Here is a 27,380-nt window from a genome sequence, read left to right as displayed (position 1 = left end):
TTCCCTAAGCTCATGCCTGACTGTCCTCACTTTAAAAGTATCCCAACCCTCCCTTCACTATTTAACAACTGCAACTCTATCCCCTGAAATTCTAATCTATAATTCTTACATTATTCTTTCTATCCCCTAACAAATCTTAAAATCTGCTCAATTACTCATATAAGCATTACCACAAAGGTACTTCCTCAAAACTGGAAATGACTTTCTATTCAATGATAGGTCATGAGACAATCCCACCTATGGTCACAATATTCTGGCCCTTGGACCATCTAACCTCAAGGCTCAAATAAACTTACTCTTTCCTCTCTTTGTTGCCAAATATAATTTCTTGAAAAAAATTATACAAATTAAAACTCCTTATGAGGGCCGGCCCGGTGGCGCAGCAGTTAAGTTCGCATGTTCTGCTTCGGCGGCCCAGGGTTCGCTGGTTTGGATCCCGAGTGCAGACATGGCACCCTTTGGCACGCCATGCTGTGATAGGCATCCCACATATAAAGTAGAGGAAGATGGGCACGGATGTTAGCTCAGGGCCAGTTTTCCTCAGCAAAAAGAGGAGGATTGGTGGCAGATATTAGCTCAGGGCTAATCTTCCTCAAAAAAACAAAAAAACTCCTTATCAACTCTCTGCTTCCCACTACAGTGATTAATGTGGACTTTGCTTTCTCAAGCCTTTCCTAGCTGCCTCTCCCTGGTGAAAGTCATTTTAGCTGGAAGAGGGAGTCAACTTCAAACACTAGGACATAATCTCTCCATTTATAAGAGGCATAAGGAAAGCACTGCTTTTAGGTCTTTTCTTGTTTCATATTCAAAATAATGTCCAATTTTTGCATTAACCAAGATATAACCATGAAAAAACATTTTTCCTGCTCAATCTGTGAAGGTTTTGGTTTATATCTAGAGATGTGCTATTCAACGCAGTAGCCACTAGCCACATCTGGCTATTTAAATTTAATTCAGTTAAAATTAAATAAAATAAAAATTCCGTTCTGTAATCACATTTCAAGTTCTCTACACTCATCGTGGCTATCGTATTATGGACGGTGATGCAGTTGGAGAACATTTCCATGCACTATTCTACAGAATAGTGCTTATGTAGCAAACGGGAACACTATGAGGCTGCATCAACAGCGCTTCATGGTTCTAAGAGTGATCTGAGTATAAAATATTATGAAACTTGATTCAGCTAATGTGGATGGCTAAATGTGTGTCCTTTCCCTCCCTCCTTTTTCTCCTATGTTTAATTTCCCTAAAACTGTGTATTTGTTTTGATGAGGAAGACAGTCCCAAACAGCGTAGAACATTCACTATTTGGTCAGAGCTTTTCCAGTAGCTAAAATAGCTCCTCACATTAACTTTTGATATGAATCCATGAACACAGTTACCAACAACTTTTCTTAAGGTCAGCGTCTTTCTGAGTGTCCCTCCTTATCTGGGGGCAAGGCTGTGTTACTAGAATTCCTAGATATTTTCTCATACCTAATCACTGCCATAGCTACGTTTTAGCTTTTTACCAAGTGCCATGATCCAACTGTGTAATCGTGAAATCGCCAATCTGAGCATATCCTCACCTCCCCTCTCCGCCACCTTGGCACTTCGGGGACACACACACACACACACACACACACACACACACACACACACATATATAAAACCAGCTAATGATAATAGGTAGAAGGAACAACCTTTCAAATCTGAAGACACTCTAATCACTTACCAATAAGATGGTTTTCCTGAAGAGGAATTATCCCTGACAGATGATACCACTTCCTTCTTCTTAGAATGAAACCTAAGGGAGCTTCACATCTTTTGCCCTGCCTATAATGGGGCAAAACTTTTTCCATAGGAAGGAAGAGGTTGTGATTGAGAAGGAGCACAAGGGGGACCTTCTAAGGTATGGTAATATTCTATTTCTTGACCTGGGTGGTTGTTCCATGAATATTTCACTTCCTATGCTCTGAAACAAAACTATAGACACTGGAGAGGACTCTCGGTTATCCCTAAAGAAGTAAGACTCATACACACAGAGCCTGGGAACTCTGGAGCTCTTGAGATAAGGGACATCTGGAGGAGAGCTACATGTCTTCTAAAGACTTATTAGCTAGAATAAGAGAGGGAGGGAGGAAAGGAGAAAAAGGAGGGAGGGGAAGGATTACCCAAAGGGAGCAGTTCTCTAACAGCTCACAGGCACATCCTTGGAGAGACAAAATTACTATTAAGTAATTAGAGTTTTTCCCCCTTCATAATTCACTGATGGTCTTGTTTCTATTTCTTGTATCTTCCTTTCCAAGTTTTCCTCTTCTCACTCACCTCTCTATTTTATGAGACTTACCTCCTAAATTTACTCATATATGCACCTCTGCTTCACCCTGACAAGCCCACTCAGCTTGCTCTTGGCATTGCCAGCTCCAAAGCACAGCTGGCAGGAGAGATCTCATCTTACCCTCAAGATCAGGTCTGGGGAAGTCCATCCCTAAGCCTGCCTCCCTAAGCAGAGCAGTTTGTTTTTTGTTTTTAAATTCTGCTGGGTAAATGGAGGACGATTTGGGCTTCTATGTACAAAAGTGATCAGCCCTACTCCATACTCCTTTATAGGCCAGCTGAAACTCTGGGCAGAACTATTCAATGGAAACCAGTAAGTTGGTGTTTTCTTAATAAAAATAAAAATGTTCCCAAGAATAATTAATATTTTTAAACATTCACTTTAAGAAAGAAAAAAAAAGATTGTCTCATTTTTTTCTCCCCTTCCTGAATGGCTAGGGGCTTAAAATAATTCAGTGGAATTTACTGCTCATCTTTTATACTTACTCAGCTTAACTAATGTTTCAGTAAATTTTTCACAGTTGATTGCAACTCGGCATAATAGATGGATGAATTGATGATAAGAAAAGAAGTAGTCTAGCAGCATACGATCATAAACGTCATCTTTGCCCTGAAGGTTAAAGATGATAAAATGGTTGCACTTAAATTGTATAATAAATTAAAGAGCATATTTTGTGCAAACGTAATAAATTTAACTAAAAAGCTGATTAAATATTTAAATTCTAGAAGAACCTAATTTTAAATTCTAAATTTCTAGTAATGTTATTAAGATCTTAATTGTCACAAGTTTATTTTCAGTGTGCAAATGCTATCAATTAGAATTACCCATTATTTCTATATACTTTAATAAAGTAAAACTACTGTAGGATTTTAAAATGTGACCCTTTAGTCCTATAGATATATCAAGAAGAGTGAATTAAATTTGATTTTTGAAAAAGATTCCAAATTATTTCTGTAATGATTACTACAGTGTTAATTATTTTTAATATTTTCTCTTATAGGAACTTCTTACATATATATTTAAGATCCAAAGATAGCGGGAAAGGGAGCATGTGAATGAAGTGGAGTGAAGCAAGATAAATGGGAAAAATTGTTTAAAAAAATGTTGAAACTAAGATAAATTATCCTGTGTCAATGTACCTTCTCTCTATAATTTAGAATTAGCATTATTTTAGAATAAGCATTAGAGGTCAAGAATCGGACTACAAATGATGATAATCTACCAATCAGTGATATTAGGCTTAGGTCAAAGGATTATAATTAAAGGGCAGTAAAAGAAGTCATTGATTATATGGCCAAATTTAACAGTAGAGTAAGTACCTAACTTGACTTTTCAGGTTTAGATATATGACCCAGTTATAATTTAGCCTAGAGACAAATACTAATAAGGCTTTCTATTAGAGTATTTTTTGAGGGGGAAAAAACTTACTACTTGTGCTTATTGTTGATTTTGCAAATATTCAAACCAACATTTCAGAGCACTAAAAGGAAAAAGTCCAAATGAGTCTAATCTTCTTAGGATCCACAAAATGGTCATTTAAGTCTCATATACTCGTAACTGCCAGAGGGGAAATTTCAAATTACTGTGTACTAAAGAAACATGGTTTTTCTGGCATCCCAACATACCTTACTGGTTTCCACCATTGTGGGCAAGAGGCACATATTGAGTTCAGGGCGCGGAGGCCGAATATTGCTTTTCCCTCCTATTAGCTTGATATTTTCTCGACAAGGGAAATAAGGTCCAAGAGACACTAAGACATTAAAAGTGTACAATAAGAATAAATGGAAAAAAAATAAATCTCCATGTTTGTGTGTAGAAAGATTAAATGCCAACCACTATATTCAAGTACTATGCTAGATTAATACATACTTGGTATATTACTGTGATGGTAAGTACAATGGTTGTGTTGTAGAAATGGAACAAGAGTATGAAGAAAGTCATGGGGACTCAAAAGCACAAGTTCCTTGAGGACATCTGAAAATAAAAACACAATTGGGTATTAAAAAATTGGAGTATGTCTACCTGCTAGTTTCAAACTCATAAATCCTGTTGGGGTAACTAGTTGCAGTGTGGCAGCTGACAAGTTTTAATGTGTCTAAACTGTTTTAGCTCCTGACACTGTGAGAAATTCTATCTGATGCTCAAGCAAATCTGGATCAGCAGAGTTACTAACCACAAGAGGGCCATCCTTTAGAAAGCAGAGTTTAAAATGACTTATTTTTATTTTATTTATCTAAGAGAAGCATCATGGAGAAGGAGACTGAGGGAAATATTTGATGCACATTGATCATGTGTCTTCATAAAATCAACCAGAGCAGCTTAGAAAGAAATATAAGGTTCAAAGTTCTTCAAATCTGAGGCATAATCCTTAACCTACTTTAATGTTTCATGATGCTAGCTGGACTGATTCTCATCCTCTAATCACCAAAGAGTAAAGCTCATCATGACAGGCTACTAGCAAAGTTTCTGGCAATCAGAGGTTACTGCTGCGTGGCCCTCCTCTCTTGCTGGAGAAATAAAGGCCAGTAATTCCACAGAAAATCAGGCCAACTCCTGCCAAGACTGACTGTCTATACATGTCGTTTTGAGAAATTATAAACAGTTATAGTCCCTAAAGATGACTTTAAATGACTTCTAAGGTAATAAAAAATTCAAGATAAATTTAATACAAGGGGGATGCTTTAATAGGCACAAATTATTTTATTACAAATATGCAATCAGTAAAAAGATACAATACTCAGGAGTGTAAGAACAGCTACTAAGTACCTTTAGGCAAAAGAACTTACAGTGATAATCACCTCAACACTTTACAATGTCAATTCTACTTTGTAAACATTTGCATGATTCTATTTTGCTTATATAGCATCGGATTTCAGAGCTGTAAGAGATCTAGAGATAACCTGAGGTCAAAGAGCCCAGATATATTAAGTGACATGCACATGATCACATAGGTGATTATAGTCAAGAGACAGAAACTGATTTTCTTAGTACCTGCTGACCACTGTGAGTTACACATAAAAAGCAAATGTCTTCCAAACCCCACAGAACATCACATCTTACAAAATACAAAAAAGTCCACAGAATGTTCTTGCACTAGGTTCTTACACAAGTATACTTACCTATACAGGCATTTCTAAGTTCTGGCGGGCTATAGGAATTAAGAAGAGTTAACAATTTATGGGCAAATTCAATTCGCTCCTGCCACTGGATTAATGCTTGTTTCACATCTGCAAATACAAAAGCATACATAAATATGCCATGAGATCAAACTTGCTCACAACTATTTTCTATTGTAAACTACAGAACGCAAACACTAAGAAATTCAAATTAATTACATAAACATCTTTAGTGAACGTTAAGTGATTATTTTCATGAAATGGCTACTATTGTTAAACCTGACAGATTTTTTTTTTTTTTTGAGGAAGACTAGCCCTGAGCTAACTACTGCCAGTCCTCCTCTTTTTGCTGAGGAAGACTGGCCCTGAGCTAACATCTGTGCCCATCTTCCTCTACTTTATATGTGGGATGCCTTCCACAGCATGGCTTGCCAAGTGGTGCCATGTCTGCACCTGGGATCCAAACTGGCGAACCCCGGGCCGCTGAGAAGTGGAACGTGCAAACTTAATTGCTGCGCCACCAGGCCGGTTCCGACAGATTTCTTAAAGCACGTAATTTAGTGATGAATATGTCCCATTTTCTAGGAATTTATATGAAGTTCAGAGTTCATACTATCTTACAGGGACAGAAGAGAGATATGTTTTATAGTTACTTCTTTTGAAACTAAAAATGATCTAACCTAAGTCTTGGAAGTTTCCAGCTGAAGAAAATTTACAAAATACCCATGTTGTTACTGTGCTGGGAAATGTTTTCCAATCTCCTAAATCTTGACACATAACATGCTTGCCTATTTTTCAGGCAAGTTTAATGAACACAAACATGAACATTCCGGCTTTATATCAGGAGGTCATATGAACACCTGATAGCTACCATCAGCCCCAGCTTCTGTACATAAACTAGAGATAAAGACAAATTCTCTGTAGCAAGGGGTTTAAAAGCCTTATTTCATTCTTTAATAGTTGAACTAACAGAAATCAGAAGTAGGAATGACCAAACCTTTTCTCTGAAGATATGGGCGTGTAGACTTCAAAACCGAAAGGAATATTGACAGAAGTTCTACTAAGTCTCCAGTCACATGGCAAGCTGTGGCTTCATGATACATCATATGCAGTGTGTTGAATGACTACAAGTGATTTAAGAAAATGGAAAACTTCATTTCATTTTTACTTTATTAAGCCACAAAATGGTAGTGCTCATCTCCTATGACAGACGTTTTCAGACTCAGACTATGTGTATATATATATATGTGCACAAAATAAATGGATTTGCTTTTCACCCAAAAGTCAAATTCTCCCATTCAGCTCTTTTTAAACACAAAACAGTCCTCACCTTCAGAGCTCTGATATTTTGTGTATACATTTTAGTCTGAAGGAATAATTTATTTAATTGCTATTATTTTTTTTTTGCTCTAAGACTGCAAGCCTTAGAGATTACAATGCAGGAGACAACAGCAGATCAGGGAGAAAAGGTAACTGCTTTAACTAACCTTCCAGGGTTCCTCAAGATAGAAAATGGAGAAACGGCTGTCAGCCGTCCTCAAAATAGTAGGTCTGAAAGAGGCAAAAGAGCTCCAAAAGGTAGGAATTCCTTTAATCATATTGACTTGTTAAATTCTTTCAATTCCTTTAACTACATTAGCTTAATTCAACCCTTAGTTTTTTTTCTATTTCATTTTACACCAAAGCATCTCGTTTCTAATCCTCTCTGATCAGTTCCCCATAGTCTACACACACTTCACAATTCAAAGTTCAAAATTTGTAGCCTAGATTCTGTGGCAGTACATAATCTGAACAATGTACTCGTGTGGCATTTAACCTGTAAGTTGTGAGGACAGGAACCATGTCTGTCTTGTTCACTGGTGTATCCCCAGTGCCTAGCACAATGCCTGGCACAGAGTAGACATTCAAACATCTGTTGAATGAAAGAATGAAATTCTCACTACTCTTCTTCACATACCTTTTATTTTAGCCAAACAGAAATACTTGGCATTTCTCAAATACAACCAATACTCTCTTGCCTCTGTACTGGTTAAGTCATTTATCTAAATGTTCTCCCACTTATCTCTGCAAGTCCCAATTCTCCAAAGTGCAGTTTCAAACATGTTGTATTCTTATTCTATAAATACCATTAACTGAAAAAACTATCCTACCTCTTAATTCTCATATTACTCTTGGCATGTACTCTTTCGTCTTATCTCCATTATTAGACTAAAGAGTACAGTGCACCTCTGTGACCTTACAATAATCTCCAGTTGTGGATGTTCAAGAATTATGAGAAAAATGAACAAATGACTTTAACCATCTGTAATAGTCTCACTGGCTTCCTCTGATGATGCGAATTTCAGTTTCTGAAACTCTGTCAAATAATCAAGCTCTTGAGAAATTATGTGTGCTTGATTAAATCAAAAGAAAATTTCATCTCTGTTTCTATCCTTTACAAATGAAATGAATAAAACGCGTCTACTTCAAGTGGTTCTCTAAATACAAAATGAGGAGAAAAGTATAGAATTACTATGGAAAAAGAAAACGGCACCCTAAAAACTGTGACCTAATTACTCTTGGAATATACATTAGCATTTACTGACCTGTATAATTAAAATCCAGACACCTGTAAAACAGTCTCCCATAAACTCTAAATACCCACAAATCAGGTCTTGGTGAAAACCATAAAATGAGATAAATCTTCAATAAAATGCAATAAAATATTTACCTCCGTCATCAGGATCAACCCTCGATTAAATACAACAAGAAGTCTGTCTTCATCAGATTCTAGTAGTATTCTGAAGGCACTAGAAGAATACATAAAAGTCCAGTTGGAGAATTCTGAATCAGAATATAACACTTAAGTGATAAAAAAATAAGCACAAGTAAATTGTCACTTAGGCTCTCTACTTTCCTACCTACAGAAAAGAGACTGCTTCGTCTATTTCTTAATAATATAATAAAAGAAGATAATATTAAATAAGAAACCCTCCAAGTAACTTAGAGAAAAGTTACGTCTACTCATATCTAGTCAACTCTTCATTATCCATAACGGTGAAAGAGAGGTGTGATGGCAATATTTTTAAAGTTTCAGTATAAATAATGTTCATTTTTATAGTGGGTTTATCTCCTAAACTACATTAAGTTCTAGATAACAATAAAATACACTTGTATTATCAAAGCACTCATTATTTGGGAAGAAAGAAGAACAGGAGGGGAAAAACATTAAAAACATATGTTGGCCTTAAACATAATTTATATAATAAAAAAAGTTGCTGTATTACCCTTTTCATTATTAGTTACTGGAAACCGCTGTTATATAGTACAACTGGAAATCCCTCTACTTTAATGAGATGTTTTCCTTTCTTTTTCAAAAAAGAATTTAAAAAGCTCCAAATGTTTTTCTGAAAATAAGCTTTAAGTAGTAAATCTTGGGAAAACAACGTATTAAAAATTAATGCCAAAATCTTAAAAGAATTCCTTTAAAAAGTCCTGGCAAAAGTGTGATTTTTATTGTGTACTAATAAAGATTTAAATTTAAGTTTTATGAAGATAATCTGAAATAACTTTAACTTGGGGTGATTAGTTTAAGATAAAATAGTCTTCAAGAAAGTAATGACAAAAGACATGTGCCTAACAAAGGACATCACCTCCAAGTCTTAGATGTAATATACAGAAGGATTTTAGGAAATTAACCTGGTCTTTATTTCCACAGTTAAATAGAATTAATTGTAATCTGTAGCAGTTCCTTTATAGCCATTCAATAACTTCTGTGGCTCTAAACAATTAATTATAAATATCATGTTTTGTTATTTTTGGCTAATTCCTATAGTTAAAAAAGATAGGTAGATCTGGGCTAAAGAGAATGAAAAACATTAACAGTGACATGCATCCAAAGATGAAGAAAGCTGTTTCTGGAGGCCTCTAGAACTGAACTGGCCAAGCAGAAGTTAGAATGAATTTCCACAGAGAGGAGGATTCAAGCTTTAGGTGGAAGATTGTATATTAAGGTTCCTTCCAACCCTAAGATTCCAAGATTCTGATGAAACATACACAAATACTAACAATTCAAAACCAAACCAAAACAAAAACTGTTCAAAAGTAGCTCATTAACTTTCAAAATACAAATTCTTCCAAGGTGACTAAATGCATAAATGCTTCCCCAATAACCTTAAAGAACTGGTAAACTTTGTTATAAATAATTTAAATTATTCCTCTTTAAGTGTCAAAAGGATAGTCCCCATCCCCTCACTTAGAAAAACAAAACAAACAGAACAGAATTGAAAGCCCAGAAATAAAACCACACATCTATGGACAGCTAATCTTCCACAAAGGAGCTAAGAACATACAATGGAAAAAGGACAGTCTGTTCAATAAACAGTGTGGGGAAAACTGGACAGCCACACGCAAAAGAATGAAAGTAGACCATTATCTTAAACCATACACAAAAATTAACTCAAAATAGATTACAGACTAGAACATAAGACCTGAAACCATAAAACTCCTGGAGGAAAATACAGGCAGTATAATCTTTGATGTTGGTCTTAGCAGTATCTTTTCGAATACCATGTCTACTCAGGCAAGAGCAATAAAAGAAAAAATAAACAGATGGGACTACATCAGACTAAAAAGCTTTTGCACTGAAAAAGAAACCACCAACTAAATGAAAAGACAATCCACTAAATGAGAGAAAATATTTGCAAGTCATATATCTGACAAGGGGTTAATTTCCAAAATATATACAGAACTCATACAACTGAACAAGAAAAAAATGAACAACCTGATGAAAAAATGGGCAGAGGATATGAACAGACATTTTTCCAAAGAAGACAGACAGATGGCCAACAGGCACATCAAAAGATGTTCAACATGACTAATTAGGGAAATGCAAATCAAAACTACAATGAGCTATTACCTCATTCCCATCAGAATGGCTATAATTAACAAGATAAGAAATAAGTGCTGGAGAGGATGTAGAGAAAAGGGAACCCTCATACACTGCTGGTGGGAATGCAAACTGGTGCAGCCACTTTGGAAAACAATAAGGAGACTTCTCAAAAAATTAAAAATAGAAATATCATATGATCTAGGTATTCCACTACTGAGTATTTATCCAAGGAACATGAAATCAGTAACTCAAAAAGATATATGCAGGGGCTGGCTCTGTGGCATAGTGGTTAAACACAGCACACTCTGCTCTGGCAGCCCAGGTTCACGGGTTCAGATCCCGGGCGCTGACCCACACCATTCATCAGCCATGCTGTGGCACGGTGACCCACAAACAAAACAGAGGTAGACTGGCACAGATGTTAGCTCAGGACTAATGTTCCTCAGGAAAAAAAAAAAAAGATATATGCACCCCTATGTTCATCACAGTGATATTCAGAATCACCAAGATGTGGAAGCAACGCAAGTGCCTATCAACAGATGAATGGATAAAGAAGATGTGGTGTATGTATACACACACACAGACACAGACACACACACATATATGATGGAATACTACTCAGTCATAAAAAAGACAAAATTGTGCCATTTGAGACAACATGGATGAACCTCGATGGTATTATACTAAGCAAAATAAGTCAGACAGAGAAAGACAATTAATTACCTTATGACTTCACTCATATGTGAAAGATAAACACATAGACAGGGAGAACAGATTGACAATTACTAGAGACAGAGGTGGAGTGACGGCAAAAGGCGTAAAGGGGCACACGTGTACGGTGATTGATAAAAACTGGACTGTTGGTGGTGAACATGATGCAGTCTATATAGAGACTGAAATACACTGATGTACACCGGAAATTCATACAATGTTCTAAGTCAAAATGACCTCAATAAAATAATAAAGACAAAAACACACCAGGAAACATTTTTTTTACCTTATTAAAGTAGTCCAGCAGGAGCGGCCATCTAAGCAACGTAAATAACAACTTATGGTTGTTTTCTTAAACTGTTTAATATCTTCTAATTCTTCTTCTCTCATATCTGGCCGCTGAGCTATAAATAGCTGCATCAGGTTAAACAGTTCTTCCACTGCCTAAAAAGGGCAAATAAGCATTACGGTGACCTCTTAACCCTACAACATTTTACAACGTCTGCTTCTCATTTCTGAAAGTTATGTGCATTAGCCACCTCTTAAAATTACACAGATAAGTTACATTACACTATCAGTGAAGAATAGTTTTAAAATTAGCAATGAATGCTATTCTAAAAATTTATTATTCACCAAAAGAAAATCTTAAAATAGAATTTCAGAAAGATTAAAAACTACAAGTAAATATAGTTCATTTTTAGTCTTAATACTGCTTACAGCACTAATTTTGTAACTTCATATATGCATCCAGAGACATGCTACACCGATCCTTTGCCCCCTTTTCTTTAAAAAATGAAAAGTCAAAAATCATTCCTTTGTCACCCTTCAATTACACTTGAATTAATACTGTTTCTGGGAAAGCCCTTTCTGTCAACATTTGGAATGATCTTTCTAGATTGATGGATGGTCAGTTTAAGTTACCTGATGAATGAAATGTGGGAACTAATATTTTAGTAAAATCACTAGCTGTGATTTTTGCTCATTTAACTAACGGGCACGTTAGGAAAGGGTTGCACATCTAATACATACTTATCAATGAACTGAAACCCCCAACTTCATATTTTTCATGGCAAAAATTGATTTAAGCACCATTTTCATGAAAATCTCAATAGATAAGTTCTACAAGACAAGAAGTTACACTTCATTGATGTCAAGGGCAAGAAACAACATTAGGGGATAAATATTCTAACTCACCCAGCACTTAATGAAGGTATATTTAACTATGAATGTCATGTTTAGTAACTAAATCAAATATTATTTATGTGAATGTAACAGAGACAAATCCACTGAATCTTAATAAATCCTGTCCTGATACCTTCTAAGTCAAGCGGGCTCTCTCATTCTTTTCCTTCTGTATTCTTATAGCCTTGGCTTTGAACCTCTCTTGGTACTTAACACATTCACCTTCTTTCCTTTATTATAGGTATTCTAACTTTCTTTTGTTTTTTTTTGGTGAGGAAGACTGGCCCTGAGTTAACATCTGTTGCCAATCTTCCTCTTTTTGCTTGAGGAAGACTGTCCCTGAGCTAACTTCTGTGCCATTCTTCCTCTACTTTTGATGTAGGATGCCGTCACATCATGGCTTGATGAGCATGTGTAGGTCCATGCCTGGGATCCAAACTTGCCAACTCTGGGCCACCAAAGCAGAGTACGCGAACTTAATCATTATGCCATTGCGCTGGCCCTGCATTCTAACTTTCTTGACTGGAAATTCGGTTATTCTTTCTGGGTGAGAAATTCTGAACAATTCACTACATTATGTCTAAAGGACAGTTAAGGTCCTTTTTTCCATAGGAAAAAGGAGTATAGTACACAATTCAAGGATACCAATACTTAAAATACCCTTTCTTGTATTCATTTGATTGAATTCTTAAGTAAATATTGAATGTCTTGAGAAAGCTCCTACTCCTCCACTATCCACCATCTCCCATTTAGCAAACAACTTCTCATATTGTCAGTTTGTGGCCTCTGGATAGACAGCAGCTTGAAAAAAGATTCTGCACTCTCCTTCCAACCCCCTTCCCAGATTTATACCTTCTTGGTGTAATCGTGAGTTTACAATAGAGAGTAAGAGGCAACAGTGAAAAGAAACATCCAGGAATTATAGTCTCCAATAAAGGGGGAAAAACTTAATATGAAACCTACAAATAGTCTGCAGAGAAAAGAGATCAGATTTAGACTCACATATTTGTATCCTGATAGACCCTTCAACCATTTAATTCACTTGAATGTAGTGTGAGAAAAAATAATAGGGAATACTATGGCTAAGATAAAGTATTGTCTACCTCACATCTTAACACATGATATAGATCTTGATAATAAACGTCTAAATAGTATATATTCACATCCCTAAAACTGTACCATGAAGCAGACTTTTTCTCATTAGGTACATACGAAAGACACATTTACACAATCACAAATTAAAATAGCTAAGTTCCATTGGAAGTAAAATTTCAACATCAACCTAAGAAAAATTATCTGCATACCTATTCTAATAATACAGCATTTTATACAGGTATTCAATACCAAAAGGACATGTTAAGTTCTTAACACAGTTTCCATATTTTGTCACCACTTCCCACAGGAGAAAAACAGGTATTTCCAATCAATTTGAGGATACAGATATAATTATCAATTTTACTCACTCCAGGGTATTGGCTGGCATGTGGTGTAAGATTCTTAAAGGCCCACTGGATGTTCTGGTGAGAAGCCAGTTGTCGTGTGAATGCAGGAGACTGCTCACAGCAGAGCCTCAGAATGCCGTAGTAGGCAGGCAGCATCCCACGGTTAAAAAGCACCACATCCTGATCATCATGGTCAGCAAGGATGTAATTGAAGGCAATGTTCTTGGTTACCACTGGGTTCTGAACAATAAGGCGGATATTCTCTGGACAGTCAGCACACACATTGTACCAAAATGAAAGCAAAGCCTGTTTATTGTGATTTGTAGCTATTGCTGGCTCAGAAAGTTTAGGCTGGAAAAGGTTCCACAAATCCATGAAATATGTGGAAAACATCAGCTTCTCAGTTTTGGAAATTAAACAGTAAGTCATAAAGCTAAAATAGGGCACTAGCTTTGTAGTGCCATGAACAGCAGCATCAACATAAAGTTTGGCTCTTGAGAGCAAACCAAGGAGCACGTTGTAGACCTGATGTAGGACTACTGTTGTGTCTGGACTGAGTGGAAGGTCACGGGTTGGGATGTGCAAAGACCTTGTTGACCGGAACATCTGGCGGAATGAATTGCTTGGTATAAGGGACACCAGAAGATAAGCTGCAGCTATAAAATGTAAAACAAAACTGTCAGATCCTTACAAGATTAAAATAGACTGAAGAGCAGTCATTAAACACAAAGCCACTCTTCCCTTTAAAAATTAAAATGAATAAAAATTAAGGGACATGAACACCTTTTTTATTACCTTTCTATTCTACCATTGGCCCCACAGAAAGATCCAAGGAATGATGAAACAGATGCCTTCCTTTCTGTCATTGTTATATTTTAAGTGGCGACAACAATCGCATTAGCAAGAAACAGTTTTAAACCTCTTTTGTTTGGCTTTCCCAAGATGTAGAAGTTTTCCACTTACTTTATCATTTCATTTCTCCTCAGGAAACAATATAGTTTAACAGGAAGCATACAGCATTTGGAGCCTGAAGACCTATCTAAGGCTGTCTGACATAGTCAAATCATTTAATATTTTAGGGACTTAGTTTTTCCTTCTTTAAAAATAATGTAAATTACATCGTAATAATTAACTGATAATGGTAAAATATACTTAAGTTATAAAGACAGAATGAGATCTATCTGAAAGTCCTTTGTAACATATAAGATTACATACATGCTGATTACAGAACTTTGGAAAATCTTCAGAAGTCTTCTAGGCTAACTTTGCACACAAAGAAAGAATCCCTCCTTCAACATACCTGAAAAGGGTTATTGAGCTTATGCTACAATTCTGAGAGGTTAGTGACTCATTAGTTGAGTCCATCTGTAAAAGCAGTTACTACGAGCAAGGCACTGAACTAGGTGCTTTATAAATGTCATCTCATTTAATCCTCACAATCATCCTGGAGGTAGGTGATGTTACACTGGAAAATCTGAATCTTGGAGAAGCAAAGACCAAGGCCACACAGATAAAGAGGTGGAACCCAAATTCGGCCTTGGGAAACGATGATGATGACAACGATAATAATGATAATGGTAAAACAATAACAAAACAAGAATTGCTAACATTTATAGAATGTTTACTAGTTAACATCATAACTTTATATAGTAGCAACTATTTTTATTAATCCCACTTTCACTCAGACTTAAAATACTAAGACTACTCCATATTACATAGCTACTGGCAGAGATGGAATTCAAACCCAGACTGTCAGACTCATGAGCTAACGCTCCTAACACCATTTACTACAGAGTCTCCTCCTCAAGGACTCTAATGCCTTAGCTTAACAGCTTTCAATACACTTACCAATTCTGTCTCCCACTATTCTACCTATAATTCGATAATTTCCAAATTCTATTTGCCAAAGCAAATAAAGGTACAGTTTCTAAAATGAACTGTAATCTATTTTACAGATTTATTTCAAATTAAACTTTATTTCTGCACAATACTCCATTTCTACATATTTCTTCATCTATATATTGCTCTTGTTAGCCTGTTTTCAGTTAGGTTCTATTTGGTATGTGTTTCAAATATAAGAACTTGGCATGTAGGTGTCATCCTGATTGATTTTTGTACAAAAGTATAATTGAGAAAAGTAATTTGTCATAAAAAAACTTATTCAATTTAAGTTATATACTTTTACCCCAACATTTTATTATGAAAAATTCTCAAACACAATGAAAGATTGACAAAATTCTACTAAATACCCATAGACCTACCACTTTGGTTAACATTTTGTATTGCTTTATCACACATCTAACCATCTATTTCTATAAAAGCAATTTGTTTTTAAACAAAGAATAAGTTCTGCTAGGGAGAAAAACGCAACTTTTTAATTATGTTTATCTTTGAGAACAATTAGGAAGGTCAATATGGAAGAACAGATCATCTTGCTAAAAACTCCCTTGCTTAAAAGTCCCTGAGAGTCTGGTTTTATGCTATAGAGAACTTAAAGAAACAAATTTACTTCCATTTCTGTACGGCAACTCTTCAACTATTTTAAGACATCTGTCTCCATTTTTCATCTTTTCTCTAGATTAAATATTCTCAGTCAGTCCTTAAAATTATTTTGTAAGATTTAAAATTATTTCTCTGTAGCTTTTCTTCTATACATGTTAGTTCTTATTCTAAGTTATATTTATTCTATTCAAATAATTGGGTCCCTTTTTTCAAGTTATATCAAAAGCACTTTTTTATATTACTACATTGTTCACTATTATAATTTTGAAATGATGCATTATAACAATTTATTTCCTAACTCAACACCCAGTTTTTAGTATTTCACACCTATAAACAGTGCTGTTGGGCATCCATATATCGAATGATTTATTTATACTGGAATCCCTGAAATGGTATTACTGAGTTTAAAATGGCAAAAATTTTTAAGGATCTCGGTACATACTGCTAAATTGCCTTTCATAAGGGTAATATTAACTTACAATATCACTGCAATGTATGAGAATGCCACTTCCTCAGCACTGTCATGAATATTAGGTGTAACAGCTGGCTAAAAAATCTTTTTTCTTTTTGGTTCAGCACAGGTTTTCATTGTTGCATGGTGAAGAGTCAGGACACGAATACTAACCAGCTATGTATTAGCTCTTACAAATATCCCATTATTGCGGGGTTAACTAAACTGGCAGGAAAAACAAGCCTATGAGCAGAGTACCAATGCCAATCCATGTGTACTTACCACTAAACGGTGTTTTTCCCAAATAAACCTTTTATTTTAGAATAGGTAAAACAGACAGCTCCCATATATCCCTCCTCCCATTTCCCCTCTTGTTAACATCTATAATTACTCTGGTACATTTGTTGTGACTAAGGAACCAACATTGGCACATCACTATTAACTAAACTCCACACTTCAGATATCAACTGTTTTGCCCTAATGTTCTTTTGTTTGGTTGTAGGATCTCATCTAGAATACATTAACATTTAGTTGTCATGTTTCCTTAAGCTCCTCTTGGCCATGATAATTTCTCAGACTTTCCTTCTTTTGAGGATCTTGATAATTCTAAGGAGTACTGGCCAGGTATTTTTGTAGAAAGTTTCTTTAATTGAGTTTGTCTGATGTTTACCATAGTTAGACTCAGGTAATGGGTTTTTGGAAGGAAGACCACACAGGTGAAGTCCCTTTTGCATCAATTATATCAAGGGTACATGCTATCAACATGACTTATCATTGATGATGATAGTCACCTGACTTAGTGTTTGTCAAGTTTCTTCACTTAAACGTATCTTCCCCATCCCCCATACTCTACTCTTTCAAAGTCAGTCACTACAGTCACTAAGCTAAGGTGTGGGGAAGTTATGCTCCACCTCTTTGGGGGGAGGATATACATAAATTATTTGGAATTCTTACGTACAGGAAATTTGTTTCTTCTCCATTTATTTATTTATTCAAGCATTTATTTATATCAGTATGGACTCACTGATATTTATTTTATAACTTTGGGTTATAATCCAATGCTACTTTTTTTTTTTTTAAATTCAAATTGTTCCAGCTTCCTCTACTGGCAGCTTTTTCAGTTTAGTAATATGTGTCTCTGACATACCCCCATCATTTTGTTTTATGAGTACTTCTTTACTTTCTGGTTCTATAAAATGCTCCAGACTCATCTTATATATTCCCTGCCCTGGTCCTAGGATCGGACATTTCTCCAATGAACTGTGATTTGTCTTACTGGAGAATGGTATTTAGAAACAGAGATCTGGGTACTGATGTGTTTGTTGCCACTGGAGTGTTAGGCCCTCTCAAGGGTCAGCTAGAAAATAGGATTTGAACCATTAAATTTAACGATTAAAGAAATTTAAAAAATTAACTACTTTGATTTTTGTTTGAATACTATCAAAAAAAGAACATTTTCTATGTTTATTTACAAGCAATTTTCTATTCTGTGAAGTATCTATTTTTGGTATTTGTCGATCTGTCTTCAAAGATCTTTATTTCCTTCCGGCCTGTGTACCATAAAGGTGTCTATCATTTAACTCCCATAATTTCAGTGAATATTTTCTCTCAGCTTGTTTTATGTCTTTATTATTATTTTACTCTCAACCTTCTCAAGTTACTTTTAAGATAGGATTTTCTGACTCTTTACTCTCTCCACTAATGCTGATCATGTTTTGTCACTCTACCAAGGAAGGAAACAAAACTGATAGTGGTAGTGATGTCACCCAAGTACATAGTTTCCTCTCCTTAAAAAAATAAAAAACACTACAGATATTTGTAAAACACTGCCATAGGTTTACAAATACTAATATAACTTTGGCTTTTAAGAACAGTATCTCCAAGTGCCTTTTGTATTATAAAACAATGGGCATATGGTGGTCACCTTAAAAACAAAACAGAAAAACAAAACTTGGAACAACAACAAATGGTTTGTTAAATTCCCAATATTTGACTTACAAGTTCTGACTCTAGGGTAATTGTGAGCCAAAAGAAACCGCTCAACCCAGTTTTCCATATTCTGTAGGACCCAGCTGTGTGCCAGTTTATTTCGGGGTGTCTGCACTGCCAACCAATCCAGACACTGAGAAGGATTGTATTCAATTACCTACAAATAAAATGACAATAACAGAATATAAGGCCAACTGAATGAGCAGTTACTTTTTTACTTACTTTTGGTATATGCCATTAAACACTTAAAAGCCAAGATAGTTTTCTGAAAACTAGAGCCTGAAAGAAGTTTCACCATGTTTTTCTCCATTTTTAAAGCTACTTACTTTTATCAACAGGAAATATTCAGGAAAATTTGTCATTAGCTTACAAAATAAAATTAAAGTAACCAAGGACTCTAACACAGAACCAATATGAGAACCCAAAGACTTTTAGGTCTTAAGTTTATAAATTTATTTAAAAATGCTTTTAATTCTCTAAAGTTTCCCATCATTACTTACTGCTTGCTCAATCTGTTACTATAAGAGAATGAAAAGTAGCTCACAGCACTGCTGGGGAGATCTTTTTCATGGGAAAAGGGAATCTTAGAAATCTAGACTAGGGATTGGAAAACTATGGCTTATAGACCAAATTTTGTGACTTGCCTGTTTCTGTTTTTATTTGAGCACAGCCATACCCACTCATTTATGTATTTGTCTATGGCTGGTTTTATGCTAAAATAGCACCTGAGTGGCTCCAACAGAGACCATATGGCCCACAAAGCCTAAAATATTATCTGGCCCTTTACAGAAAAAGTTTGCTGACCCCAGCTCCAGAGAGTGGGCTTTTCCAACACGCAATTAGGAGAAATTTTGTGACCTCAGTAGTAACTTCCTGGAAGAAAAGAAGTGGCTGGTGCTTCCTCTACCATTTCTGTGAACTGCTGAAAATATTTGGTTTATATTTCTAGGGCATCTATCACTTAATGGAATCTTTTTTGAAGGTAGATGAATGAGAACCCTGGATTGGCAGAAGGCTGTTTATGACTCTACAAGAAAGTCCTTAAACATCTGGGAAACTCACCAAGAACTCTATTTTCCCCCAGATCTCTGACAAAAGGTCTCTTCTTCCCTTGATCTGTGACTTACTAAAACCATTTTAGCTTACCGAAGTAAGAAGAAACTGGTGATTGTATTTGAAACATGACAGTGATTGTATTTGAAAAATAAAATCTTCAGAAAAATAAATACTGAAACATCTGCTGCAAGACTTACCTCCCATATCCTCTGTAGAATGTAAGACGCAAAGGGAGGCATTCCTGGAGGTCCACCAGCAAACTCCATTAGCATAGTCAACAATTTAAAGAAAGGATTGGCTGCCTATAAGACACATAAATGACTAGGTTTAGATCTATTTGCAGCCATCTCCTTCAGCAGAAAAGAAACGTGTAACTCTTCTATACATCATATTTAAACCTGCTGTGTTAGGTTAGCAGAGCTCAATACTCCTGCATATGAACTTGAACTAAAGCAGCAGGATCAGCTGGACAGTCAATTGTGTGGGAGCCACATATATCAGAAAACATGTATTTTTCTGAATGTCAGTTTGGAAAAAGAAAATATCAAAATTCTTGTTAATGAGACCACCATATTTACAGAAAAATTTAGATTAAAAGTTCCTAACCTTTGATCTCTGAGGTATAATTTACATTACTATGACATGTATTATCAAAGTAGCTGTATTTCAATTTTACAAAAATATTTTTGTACAATACTGCATTCTATTTTCCACATATTTCTCCACCTATTCAGAGTTCTGGTTAGTCTACTTTTTTCTTGGGCACAATTCTGATATATGCTTCAAAAGGAACAACTTCTAAGTTTAGTATCTAAGTGACACTCCAAGATATTGAACTTACATGTAAATTTATATTTAATTAGGAAAATCACATTTGTGATAGTTAGACATGAAGAGGCAATTCATTTTATTCAAATTACATACTTAAAAACAGGTTATTGTGTTATGGGGGAAACTTTGATAAATTTTTTTTGGGGGGCATAATTACAAAGGTTCATTTGGAAGCAGTGTCAGTGCTGATAGTAGTTTTAAAAACATCAATTAACAAATGTCTACATACCTCAGGAGTCAATTTTGCTATTGATGTGAAAAGCATAGATACAATCTAAAACAGAAAAAGGAGAATTTCAGAATATTCTTTTAAAAGTTACCAAAAAACTTAAAGACTTTCTCAGTACTTACATGTTCTGCAAGTCGATTATTGTATCGACATAGGCTGAAAATCAGATTACATGTTTGTCTTATATTGATGCCATCACGAATATGTTGAAACAAGAAGGGAAATCCCTGTTAAAACCAAAAGTTGTTCATTTAAGAACTGTTATGTTATTATTTTTGCAACTGGTCTAATATATCAAATGGTCTAATACAAATAAAGTATTACCTTTCCTCCTGTTAATGCTGCCATGTCAGTCTGTGATAACGTCAAATGCCTGAAAGAAAACATTAGTGGAAATAAGTTTTTCTTCCTCTGTATTACTTTATAGCAATTTGCATCATGACAGGTATCAAAATTGTCAATTCAATTACAACTGTACCAAGCCACCAACATAAAATCATGGTTTAACTTTCTGCTAGCTGGACTTGCTTGCTAGACATCTTTTAGACAATTTTTCAAGATTCCAGGATTGGTATATGGAAACCCAATCTACTTTACTTCTATTCTTTATGTCTTCATTCCATTCTTCATTTCTATTCAATATTTTGGTATATAACTCTAGGATGGGTCTAATTTAGAGAGCTTTGTTTGACATGAGAACCTTCAGAAAAGAAAGAACTTCTAAGAAATACTAGAGTTTCACCTCTCAGTTTAACATTACTGCGTAACTTAAAGAAAATTTCAGACACGTACAAAAATAGAATAGTGTAAGTATCCCATCACTCAGCTTCAATGACCACTTCATGGCCAGTCTTGTTTCATTTGTAACTCCTACTCACTCAGTATGGACTATTCTGAAACAACTCCAGATATTTTATCATTTAATACATAAATCTCAGTATGCATCTCTAACAGATAAATTTCAAAAACATTAAATTACACTACCATTATTCACACCTAAAATAAATCAACAATTCCTTACTATCATACAATATCCAGTGTACAATTTCCTCAAGGTTCTAAAAAACTTTTTATAGTTAATTTGTTTGAATCAGGATCCAAATAAAGTCCTCTGTTGCAACTAGTTGAAATGTCTTTTAAACCTCTTTTAGACCACTGGCTTCCCCTCCAATTTTGTTTTTATCTTGCAATTGATCTGTTGATGAAAGCAGATGGCTTGTCCTGTAGAATTTCCCACATTTCCATTTTGCTGATTGTATCCTTGTGGTGGTGTTTTAACACGTTCCTTTGTCCCCATATTTCCTGTAAACTTGTAGTTAGATCTACAGACTTGATCAGATCTAGGTTTGACTTTTTAATCAAGAACACTTTATAAGTGGTGGTACGGACTTTCATCAGGAGGCACACAATGAAAAGTTGTCTTTTTGTAACGTTTTCAGCCAATGATGATCATTTCCTGGTATAATTCCTGCAGGTAAGATAAATGCTCAACATTGTTCCTTTATTAATAAGTTGCCAAAATTATGATTTGGTTTCCTAATATACTCCAGGGTTGCAAGTTTTTTAACTTTGTTTTTAGGTTCATTATGAATTCATGAATTGACCCATCTGTGATTGTTTTAGTCCACTTGTAGCTATTCTTACTATTGATGTTCAGGATGTACAATTTATGACCAGTAGAAAGCTCCTTTATGTTGGCTCTTGAGTCCTTTTAACATGACCTCAGTAGTTTTTGATAGCCTCCTTGCTTCTCCAAACGACAAACGTTCCAGGCTTCCCATTTATTTCTTGCCCAAGACCTGGAATTGGCCATTTTTCTAAGGAATCCGGATTTTTTCCAGTGAGAAATGATATCTAGAGACTACAATCTAGATGCCAGGGGCACTCAGTGATTCTGAGTTGGACAGGATTTCTAGGCCTTTTCAGAAAATAGAGGTCTGTAATACATTTCTTGTTTGCTTAAGACAAAATATACCAAGAACTCTACCAATACCTCCAAATTCAAATTTAGTTTAAAAAAGTTATGTATGTAAAAACCCTACAATTTTATATTTGTACTTTTTTGTTTTGCTGAAAATTTTGTTTTCTATTGACATTAACAATTATTTATTTGCTTTATTCTATAATATAGTTTCAGAATAATAATTCTACTAACAATATAATCAGTAAAACAGTTTAGGACAATTTTATAATTCTTTTTGTCCTTCATGTATATCCCACTAGGAATTCAGTTAAATTAATATGTTCTAATGTCACTTTACTTATTAATTCTCCTCCAATGGCTATGCTGCCAGCTCAACATATAGTTAGGTTCGCTTATTTGAGTCTACTTTTGATTTTTAGGGATTGTATTTTAAAATTAATTAATAATTATATAAAAACATTTACATGATTCCAAAGTTAAACCTAAAAAACAAAACAATGTATATTCAAAGAAGTCAAGCTTTCATTCTTCTCCCCTCCAGCCTGTTTTCCCCTCCCCCAACCACAGAAAACTTTTAAGTTTTTGATTTAGTCTTCAATTTTAAAAAATATAGTCAATTCTTGTTATTTGTAGTATTTATGTTCTAAAAAGTGCTGCAAACACTAAATTAGTGAATACTGAATCATTGCTTATAGGGTAAATACAGAGTTAGGTTCCTATGAGCCTCTGGTCACAACATTTTTGTCAACCAATCAATAGTTACTTTTTTTTAATGTGTGTTTGTTTAAATATACCTTATTTAATACATATTGTTGATTCATTAGCATTGAACTCACAGCAAATAGCACCATAACTCATACCTGAATGAAGCTTATTGAACACGTGTCATTTTCTCCCTAAGGCACATTATGGCCTTCTTGAACTTAGGAATACTAGATAGCGCTTGGCACTATGCGTAGGGGCCATTTTAAACAGCCAAATCACCAACAAAAAGCACAAACATGAAAAATGTGGCATATACCATGAAAAGGATTATTTGTTTACAATATGGCAACTGAAAGAAGAAGGTAGAGTGTCATCATGTTTGACCTCAGCTGGGAAAGTGTGTGACAGGCAACTCAAATGTTTTGCCACTGTGCATAGGTACATTCTGTAGGTCCACAAATGGCTGTAAAAGCTCCATGAGTACTGATTTTGGCATTATAAATAAATTTTAGTAAGTCAGCAAATTCATAAATAGGAGATCCATGAATAATGAGGACTGGATGTACACACGTACACATACATATACACACACACACACTCTTTGGCTCTCTCTCATAGCTTCCCTTTTCTTAAAAAGTAGCATACTATTTACACTTTTCTCCACATTGCTTTTTTCACTTAGTAATATTTATCCTAAAGATCTCTCCACAGTAGTGAAGATTGGCCCTGAGCTAACATTTGTGCCAACCTTCCTCTATTTTGTATATAGGACACTGCCACAGTGGGGCTTGATGAGCAGTATGTAAGGTCCATGCCCAGGATCTGAACCCATGAACCCTGGGCCGCCAAAGCGGAGCACCCGAACTTAGCCACTATGCCATTGGGCCGGCCCCCATATTTCTTTTTTTTCACCAATAGAGTACTCTCTATTGAGTGGATGGCCTGTTTTTTCAACTAGTCCCCTCTTGGTGGACATTTCTAGTCTTTTGCTATTACAAACACTGCTTTAATAAGTAGCACTGCACATACATCTTTCTGTATTTTGGAGACAGATTCCTAGAAGTGGAATTGCTAGGTAAAAGGATGAATGCACATATAATTTTGCTAGATATTTTACTGTATATTTCTTCAATGTATATTTCTAACATGACTCAGAGGCAAAGTAAGAGTTTGGTACAAAGGATTGAAATACTTATGCTACAAGAGTAGATGAATAGTAATGTTACTATTTAAAACAAATTACGTAACAAGAGCTGCTGAGATAATAATGGTAAAACAATTATGTAAAAAGAATAAAATCAAACATGCTTTAAGCATTTTGAATGCTGAAACATTTCACCTTTCTGAGCGAGATTGTTCAACCAAAAGAGCAACTAAAGCTATCATTTTTTCAAGGGCAGCTGGCCTGTATTTTTCTTCTGCCAGAGAGAGGATATCTTCTTCTTCTTCCTCTTCTTCTCCTTCTTCCTCTGATAACACTTCAACTTGAGGCTGAAGCAGAACATATTAATACGATATTAATTTTAATATTATCTTGAGAGCAAATAACTTGATTGTTTTATATAACTATCCAAGGTAGATGGTGAGAGAAGCATGTTACCACGAAAAACAACCACTCGAAGCCCTGACTTTAAAAGTCTAAACCACATTCAGGACTTAATTTTAGACTTAACAGGAAGAACCGTAAAAAACAATCATTTGCACTACTGTCTCTATTTACCTTACCTAACAGGATAATCTATTAATCATTTCTTTTTTCTTATAGGCAAGCCCCTTAGATGATAAATCAGGATCAAAATTTATATGAGGATGATAAAATAGTATTTCCTGTTTAATAAAAATGCCAGTTATACAAATTAAAGAAGCAGTTTTCAGATAATCCAGAGATATTTACTTGGACTTTGAAATGCAAGAGACTGAAAAGATTTTATGATCTAACAAAACAAAAGCAAAGCAGTCTAAACAGGCAGCCATATAGGCTGGAATTAGATAAGAGTCCATATTCTGAGAAGCATTACAGCATAGTGGTTAACAGATTAGCTCAGGAGTCTGACCAAGGATCAAAGCCCAATTCACTGTGATCTAAAACAAGTTAACTTCTATATGCCTCAAGTTCATCACCTGTTAAATGGAGATAAACTTACCTCTTAGGGTTGCAATAAGCATTAAATAAGATAGTGCAAACAGAGCATTCAACCTAATGTGGTCATTACAGACAACACAAAATTCATGTAATACTTTAGTATTATGAATAGACCACCTACTTAAATTTTCAGAAGACTCTCCAAACTTAATAACAAAGGGCTTAACAATATGGCCAACAAAAATGTTCACCAAAATAACACACTATTGATAGGACCCCAAGGTAGATGGTGGCCATTTTGCCTAAATTTATTTGCCTTGTTCCAGGGCCTTACTAGTGAAATTTATTGATTGTTTCTTCTCTTGCTATATCCACTAAAACTGTTAACCAAACTTAGACCCTTAAAATTATGTAATATCAGGGCTACAAGGGACTTGAAAGGGTTCTACTGACTACTGATGACACAAACTTGAAAATACAGCCTCTAAATTATTGATATGAGACAGAATTATACTTACATTTTCAGGCCCTTTGGTTCCCATGTAAAAATGTACCATTGTAGATATGGCTTGCAATGAGAGCAAAAACTGGCTCTAAAAATGAAAATATTAATTTAAAAATATAAAATAAAAACACCTGTTTTAAACACTAAAAATAGGTACATAATCCCAGAAATAAACAAGATATAGGCTCACCTCTTCTTCACCCATTTTGGCAAACTCATAAAGGAAGGCAAAATACTCTGTAAGATGTTTACTGTGAGGTTTTACACCATGTTCCATAATTAATAACAGAGTTCTCACAAATCGAGTGACACATGAACGACCACCAATATCTTCTACTGAGGCATCCATGTCATCTGACCTGAAAATATAATTTAATATATCTTAGAGAAAGTATGAAATATGGCGATAGACATTCTGGAAAAAGGAATATTTTTAAAAACCTAAATTTCTTTCTTTTGTCTTTGTAATAATGAATACCAATTAAAATAATATAAGTGGATGGATTCCAATTATTGTGTCCGACTAAATCAATCCAAACAAAAAGACTAACATAAAGTTATTTGTAGAGGATTTTAAAGATGCACTTAATTAAAAACAAAATAAAAGTTTTCCCTTCTTGATATGTATTATTACAGAGTATTTTAAAATAGAAGAACCTAAGTATTTCAGTGTGGATATTTAAAAATACTTTGCAGGCAGATCATTAAAAAGCTTAAAAACAAAATGTTCAAAAGGTCCTTCTTTACCCATCTTCCATTCCTGGCTGTAGATAGAGATGAGCGTGTACAGGTCTAAGTCTCTGAATCACATGGATACACAAACGCTGAAACATCTATAGAGGAAAAGACATAATCTAAACACCAACTCACATCAGGTAACAAAGATACTGAAAAATTAACATGATTCAAAATTATCTGCCACTCATTTATATTGTGTCCCTAGATTATCTTCTAAAGCTTTCCTGGTGTTTCAACTACAGACTGAAGATACAAGGCAAAGTTAGCTTGAAAAACAGCATTTAGTTCTACGATAAAGGAAAAAACAACAACGAATTATTCATTTCAGTAATAGAGATTACCAAAACAAAGCTTCACAAAAGCCTCTTAACTAGTGGAGATAGAGAAAAGAAAACTTAGCATCCCTCTTTTTCAGAACAGAAGAGTAGGGCAGGACAGCTGCTTATCAGTGAAAGAGCTGCTTATCAATGCCAAGGAGAAGGAAATATGATTTAAGTTTATCCAAAAGAAACAGGGATTAAAAATGGCTGGGGACTCTCTAAATAAGATCTATAAAATGGCCAATGGCCAATACGCACAAGACAAGACATTCAATATCATTAATTACTAGGGAAATGCAAACCAAAACCACAATGAGATACTATTTCACATCCATTAGGATGCCTAACATCAGAAACACAGTAACAAATGTTGAAGATGATGTAGTGAAGTAGGAACCCTCACAGA

General features: G+C 35.0%; 1 protein-coding gene across 8 annotated transcripts in view; it reads right to left on the bottom strand.

Moving 5' to 3' along the window:
* Positions 1-27,380, bottom strand: part of USP34 (ubiquitin specific peptidase 34) — a 253,143-nt gene that overhangs the window by 11,224 nt on the left and 214,539 nt on the right. For 3 of the 8 annotated variants that reach the window (XM_023619043.2, XM_070235431.1, XM_070235432.1), the window contains 18 exons: positions 26,664-26,749; positions 26,107-26,275; positions 25,930-26,004; positions 24,668-24,819; positions 21,024-21,072; positions 20,822-20,926; positions 20,700-20,744; positions 19,837-19,941; positions 18,593-18,740; positions 13,663-14,297; positions 11,304-11,461; positions 8,147-8,225; positions 7,253-7,348; positions 6,434-6,560; positions 5,440-5,547; positions 4,190-4,294; positions 3,946-4,070; positions 2,806-2,929 (listed from right to left, as the gene is read on the bottom strand). In XM_023619043.2, coding sequence (XP_023474811.1) covers positions 2,806-2,929; positions 3,946-4,070; positions 4,190-4,294; positions 5,440-5,547; positions 6,434-6,560; positions 7,253-7,348; positions 8,147-8,225; positions 11,304-11,461; positions 13,663-14,297; positions 18,593-18,740; positions 19,837-19,941; positions 20,700-20,744; positions 20,822-20,926; positions 21,024-21,072; positions 24,668-24,819; positions 25,930-26,004; positions 26,107-26,275; positions 26,664-26,749 — 2,491 coding nt within the window. The remainder of the gene's footprint in view (positions 1-2,805; positions 2,930-3,945; positions 4,071-4,189; positions 4,295-5,439; positions 5,548-6,433; positions 6,561-7,252; positions 7,349-8,146; positions 8,226-11,303; positions 11,462-13,662; positions 14,298-18,592; positions 18,741-19,836; positions 19,942-20,699; positions 20,745-20,821; positions 20,927-21,023; positions 21,073-24,667; positions 24,820-25,929; positions 26,005-26,106; positions 26,276-26,663; positions 26,750-27,380) is intronic. The other 5 variants (XM_023619045.2, XM_023619044.2, XM_023619046.2 and 2 more) reach the window with 5 other exon arrangements.

The sequence above is a fragment of the Equus caballus genome, chromosome 15 (genome assembly GCF_041296265.1).
Source record: "Equus caballus isolate H_3958 breed thoroughbred chromosome 15, TB-T2T, whole genome shotgun sequence".
Lineage (NCBI taxonomy): Eukaryota > Metazoa > Chordata > Mammalia > Perissodactyla > Equidae > Equus > Equus caballus.
The sequence above is the reverse complement of the archived record's forward strand: the minus strand, read 5'-3'. Positions and strand labels throughout refer to the sequence as shown.